The following is a 5,799-nucleotide window of genomic DNA, read 5'->3' as shown; positions in this document are numbered from 1 at the left end:
CACGGTTAAGTGCTCCAAGTGCCATCCTAAGCGCTTCTCTCTATATTTACTTAGAATATGCTAGGATATTATACCTTCTTGGTCGCTAACAACATGTCCAATACTTTTATTTGTTACAATTGATTTGAGTTGATGTGTTTGAAATCGGGTATCATCAACTTAATATTCTATACAAATACTGAAACAATTCAAGATCATTATGAGGCACTGTATAATCCTAGTAATCTGGATCTAACTTTTACTAGAGTCACAAGCCCTTCTTTCCCACTGCCTTCATTTCAAAATATTATGTCTTCCTTAACATCCCCCTCCATTTTAGTCTACTTCAGAACTGATGCATTACGGTCAAATTCCCTCCAATAAGGACCAATAATATATAGCCCACCAAACATAACGAGAGACAATTAATAATTTGCATGTATGAAAGCATCAGATGTGATCAGTTTTATCCGATGCTTTTCTTTATCTCCCCAAATTGTCTTTTCATATAGCGAATCTATCTTTACGATAAATAATACATGCTTTCTGTAGAGGCCGAAGCAAACTCATCTGGTATGAGGGCACATATTTATCATCATCTCACGCACCGAGTCCTCTTGATTGACTGCATAAGCATGATTGGGATTTATGACTTACAATTCATATTCTCCCTATTTCTCTGTAATAGCCCAGCTCTTAGCCCATGGGCGGGCCCGAAGAGACCCGGACCCGTGGGTCACGCGTGCCTAGCACGTGCTAAAGGATGAGACTCCGATTGGGAGTCTTGTTCCTCTCCTGACTCCGGCGGACACCGGGAGTCCTAGGGCCAGCCAAATTCCGCTAAAACTCTAAGATCTCATCTATAAAAGGATGCCTTCTCGTCCTCTTAGGATCTCATCTATTACAGGCTTTTTCTTGGTGTTTTCCCGTAGAGTTCTGTCGGAAAGACTTGCAGGAATCGCCTTTGGGCTTCTCCAAACTGAGGTATCCACCGTCTGCCTCCTTCTCTTCCTTTTTTTTTTTTTTTTTTTTTTTTTTCCGCCTCGCTTTCGATGTCTTGCTGTGGACCGGCGAGCTGCTGGATGGCCGGGAACAGGGTCTCCCCTTTCGTTTTTTTTGTTTCCCTCTTCTTCTTTGCTTCATCGACCACCGCCAGCCGTGGCCGTTGCCGGGATCGTCGCCTGTTCACCGCCGGACGCCGTTGTGGGTCACCGGCCATGGGTCACCGTGGCCGTGTTTGAGAAGAAGAGGGAAGGCGTGGTGGGTTTCCCGTTTTTCCTTTTTTTTTTTTTCTTTCTTTTTTTTTCTTTTTTTTTTTTTTGGATGAAGTTGGGTTCCCCGTTTGAAGAAGCAAAGAGAGAGCTATGTCTCTCTCGTCTCCCCTGTCTCTCTCTCTCACTCAATCTTTCTCTCTCATCGTGACATAAAGTTGAAATCTACGCATTAAACTGCATGATAAAGACTTCGCCATCTAATTACTTTGAAGCAAGTAGGAGTACTGCGATATTTATTTAGAGGCAGCAAATTTCTCCTGTGCATTCTCTATATCAACAGTTTTCAAGATCTGTAGTGGGAAATGTGGTATGGATTTAGAGGAAACAAACTTACCCATGTTTGTTTCTCATTCTCTAAATAAGACTACATTAACAGTTTTTCAGATCTAATGGCAATCGGTGGCAGGTGAATTCAACTGCATTCCCAATTTTATTTACCAAAAAAAAAAAAATGCAACAGATTGAGTTTCTGTATTCCCAATTTTAGTTACTACAATGGGTATAAGTTGGGAGATGTCAAAAGGAAAACTACTATGAGTTGAACAGAAGAATAAGATTCTTCTTATCCTCGATAGTGCACAACAATACATGGTTTAGATTGCTAGATTAACTAGGTAAATTTCTTTTGATGAGTGGGTTTACTCTTTATGAGTTGGGAGACGTCAAAAGGAAAACTATTATGAGTTTAACAGAATAAAATTCTTCTTATCCACAGCGAACACTAATAGATGGTTTAAATTGCTGAATTCACTAGGTAAATCTTTTTTTTGCTGATTGGGTTTAATCTTGTAGAGGAACAATTTTCTGAATAGGAAACCATTGAGTAGAACCTTTTGACACCCTAGTTCTCAACTCAGGGTATAGACTGAGTTGAGTTGTCTCTAGTAAAGGTAAGAATTTTCAAACATTGATCACCTATTTATATATGCACTATTTTCATGCATCAATGTGGTTTTTATGGCTAGTTGTTATATACTTGTTTATTAAGTATATATATAGTTCTATATGAATTTATGTATCATATATCACTAATTCTAGTTTGGGTGGACTTTGATATTTGTATGTATCGAATTTTATAGAAGAGTATGATCTTGAATCATAATTATTTAATATGTAGTTGAATTGTGTGATCGAATAATAGTTTGTAGTGCTCTAGACTAGCTACATTATTGATGCTCAACATAGGTCAGAAATATGACATTATTGATGCCGCCATAAGCCGAAATGTGGTACTACTGATATCCTGCCACAGATCGAAAATATCGTATTATTGATGCCTGACCATGGATTGAAAATGTGGTTATGGTAGTTTAGAGATGAGTACCTAAATATTATTGAATCTGATATATAGTGATTTGACATAATTATATGACATGATGTACTGTACTAAAAGACGTGTTGCTATGCACGATTATGGTATTTTATGGCATGAAATTTATCTAAGTAATAATTATTTGATAATTTCTGATTTTTATTATTATATTGAGATATGTGTGGGCATTTCTTATTAAGCTAGGAAACCCATATCCATCAATTATATTATTTTCTAGTCTGAGGATGTGTAGTTTGGATAGTTTTGATGGGTTGGGCATGGAGTTCAAGCATCAAAATTATTAGTTAGTTAGTTATTTGATGTCGGATGAACATCGAAACTATAAACTTTATTGTTTGATATTGATGTATTTATTTAGTTCAAATAATATAGCTGAATTTTTGATGGATATGATCATAATCTCTAAGGCTCTAGAGTTTATGTAACTATGTCACCTGGTCAACCCAGGTGACAGGTTTGAGCTGTAACATCTAAATTACTTACTAACTTATTGTTTGTTTCCTTTGTTTTAGCAAATGTCTGATAGCACATTAGACCAAATGTCTCATGGAAAGGCAGTTCAATTACACACCTCAAATGAAAATGAGGAGGAGCATGCAACATCAAGGCCATGGTCAGATCTTCCATTGGAGATTGTGGAGTTATTTGCAGCACATCTCTCTTGGGTGGACCAGATACATTTTAATGCAGTCTGCAAGAATTGGAACTCAATCTCTGATAACTTTCAAACTAAAAAGCATATGCCAGTGCTCATGTATACTTCAGGTTCTGATGGGGAATGCAACTTCTTTGACCCTATTGACGGAAAGAGTTACAGCATAGAGATTGAGGAACTCTCATCAGATGAGCCACTTGATTTACGCTTCTCTAAGAATGGATGGGTCTTGATTTCTGAAGGTGATTTGTCCTTATTTATAATCAATCCATTTACTGAGACAGTCATCAATCTTCCAGAGCTTGATGAATCTTTGTACTGCTTCACCGGCATTTCGTTTTCTTCCCCACCAACATCTTCAGATTGTGTGGTTTTTGGCATTGGAGGTACAAACAGTACTTATGTTTATATTTCATTGTGGCGCCATGGTGACAATGCTTGGAAAGATTTATGGTATGATAATAATCTCCCATTCTGTGCAACTTACAACAATCCTGTTTTTCATCATGGCCTTTTCTACTGCCTTGGTTCATATGGAAACCTTGGAGTTTTCAATCCAAGGGACATGACATGGACAGTTCTTGAAAGGCCAAAACCAATTCATTCTGTGGTGAATGAAGAGAGAAGGCTGGAAGATTGCTATTTGGTGGAATCTAATGGAGAGCTCTTATCTGTTTTCAATGGTAATGCTGCAAAGCCAATTCTTGTATTTAGGTTGGATAAATCAAAGATGACTTGGAGGAAGGTAGACGATCTCGGAAAGGAAACATTATTTTTGGATGTTAGAACTTCTCTCTCGGTGCGAGCACCAAAGAAAGAATTCGGAAGCAGGATATACTTTCCTAGGTTCAGCAACGATGATCATAGGAAGGGAGTATACTATTCTATGAGAAGTCGGGAGTATTATCCTAAGTTCTATGGTGTGAAAGAACCGGTGGATTGTCTCTGGATTGAGCCAAGCTTGTATGATGATGAGTGAAGAATTTGCTATAGGAAAGGCCTAGATGTACAAGAATAAGGACTTGCTCAAAATGTAGTTGTAGTCATGGAGTTGGTTATTTTATTGCTCTTCAATAAATCAAGAATCTTTAAGCCAACTATGGTGTCAATATTCATTCCAGTCTTGAATAAAATGGTATTATTAATGTTTGTTATGTGGCTTAACTCTCATAACGACTGGTAGATTGCTAATTTCTAACTTTTTTATGTACCAATTTGTGATGCACAAGGAACCACTCAAAAATTACATTGTTCTAGAAGGTTATCATGCTCATCCTATTCAATATATTTAAGAAAATAGTTTGAAAAACCTCCGACATACATATAATTTGGCAACTAATATTCTGTAATATATTGATTTATATTAGCTGATGTAAGAAGTATTTGAAATTTCATATCTATTGTGTCAATATTTGTGCGATTTCTCATCTAAGGGTGTTCTCGGGTAGTGTTCAATCTGCCACTTCTATAGTTGATTAGGATCTATTACGAAGATAGCGGTTACATTTTGATAGATCCAAAATCATATGGAATGCAGTGGTAAGGAAGCACTTGACGTCCCAAAATCATTCAAAACGTATGGCTCTAAACTAAGCGGACTGGAGGAAAAGGATTCATAGATCTAATCCAAATTAATTCAAAATCAAGGCCTAGTTGACTTGATTTAGAGTTGTAGTTAAACTTATTGGATTGATCGTAAATGACCAAAATAAGTAGAATAACAATTTAACTGAAAGGATTTCTGCCAACAGGTCATATGATAAATGGAGTTATTTGTAAAAATTACTAGGCCCAAAGTTTCAAAATTTTGAACCGTTCTCATTTTAAATTGAATATTTGGAAATAAGAGAACATAGGTACTGCAGAATGATGAATCTACGGTGAATTCCTAAATAGTAACATGTGAATAAATTCTGCACCTTGGTCTCTTCCTCTTTTTTCCTGACAACTTCAGAAATTTTGAATTATATTTTAAAAATAGCATCTAATTCTGAAATAATATTACCATTCCTAAATCTACATCACCATCAGCACCATCCAGGCTTTTTCTCATCCATTATGGTGTTTGCTAAAGACGCACAAATCAGAGTCTGATAAGGCCCCATTCCCTCTAAAATTTGTGTTGCATTCTGGGCCAAGCCAAAATTACGCAAGAGAAGGTCCTAACTCTGAATATTATATATGATTTCTCAAGTCACCGAGCATGATAGATCTTTTTTGCTTAAAATCTTCATGTACCTAACTTTTTGCTTTATGTAAGCCCTTATCATCCAACAAGCTGTATCTGAGCCAAGACTCACGGTGTTCGGCTCTGTTCACCAGCAAGAAACAAGAAAACAATAAAGACTTTGCAGATAGGATGAGAATCAGCATAGTTAAATAAATTTAAAAGTTGGAGATTGTCCATAGAAATGGACTAGAAAGATTAACGTTATTGGAAGGTCAAATCCAATTGCATCACATGCATCAGATCCCAAGACAAAATGGATATGATTCTTAAATTGTTTACAATCGCCCATGCGGTCTTCTAAAACTTATGTTGTGCACTTGAGAAAAGA

The 5,799-nt window shown here is 36.7% G+C and overlaps 1 protein-coding gene across 1 annotated transcript; it reads left to right on the top strand.

The window, feature by feature from the left end:
* The first annotated feature begins 592 nt into the window (after positions 1–592).
* Positions 593–4,395, top strand: LOC105041971 (F-box/kelch-repeat protein At1g57790). The gene is made up of 2 exons (XM_010919052.4): positions 593–963; positions 3,099–4,395. Exons 1-2 carry the CDS (start codon positions 850–852, stop codon positions 4,218–4,220), a joined length of 1,236 nt encoding a protein of 411 aa, XP_010917354.2. The 5' UTR covers positions 593–849; the 3' UTR covers positions 4,221–4,395.
* The last annotated feature ends 1,404 nt before the right edge of the window (positions 4,396–5,799 follow it).

The sequence above is a fragment of the Elaeis guineensis genome, chromosome 3, assembly GCF_000442705.2.
Source record: "Elaeis guineensis isolate ETL-2024a chromosome 3, EG11, whole genome shotgun sequence".
Taxonomy (NCBI): Eukaryota; Viridiplantae; Streptophyta; class Magnoliopsida; order Arecales; family Arecaceae; genus Elaeis; species Elaeis guineensis.
The sequence above is the reverse complement of the archived record's forward strand: the minus strand, read 5'-3'. Positions and strand labels throughout refer to the sequence as shown.

Excerpts from the sequence above, each read along its gene's own strand:
- LOC105041971 (XM_010919052.4), top strand. The coding sequence starts at position 850 with ATGCCTTCTCGTCCTCTTAGGATCTCATCTATTACAGGCTTTTTCTTG. Across the intron at positions 964-3,098 it reads TTGGGCTTCTCCAAACTGAG|CAAATGTCTGATAGCACATT; the intron begins GTATCCACCGTC and ends CCTTTGTTTTAG.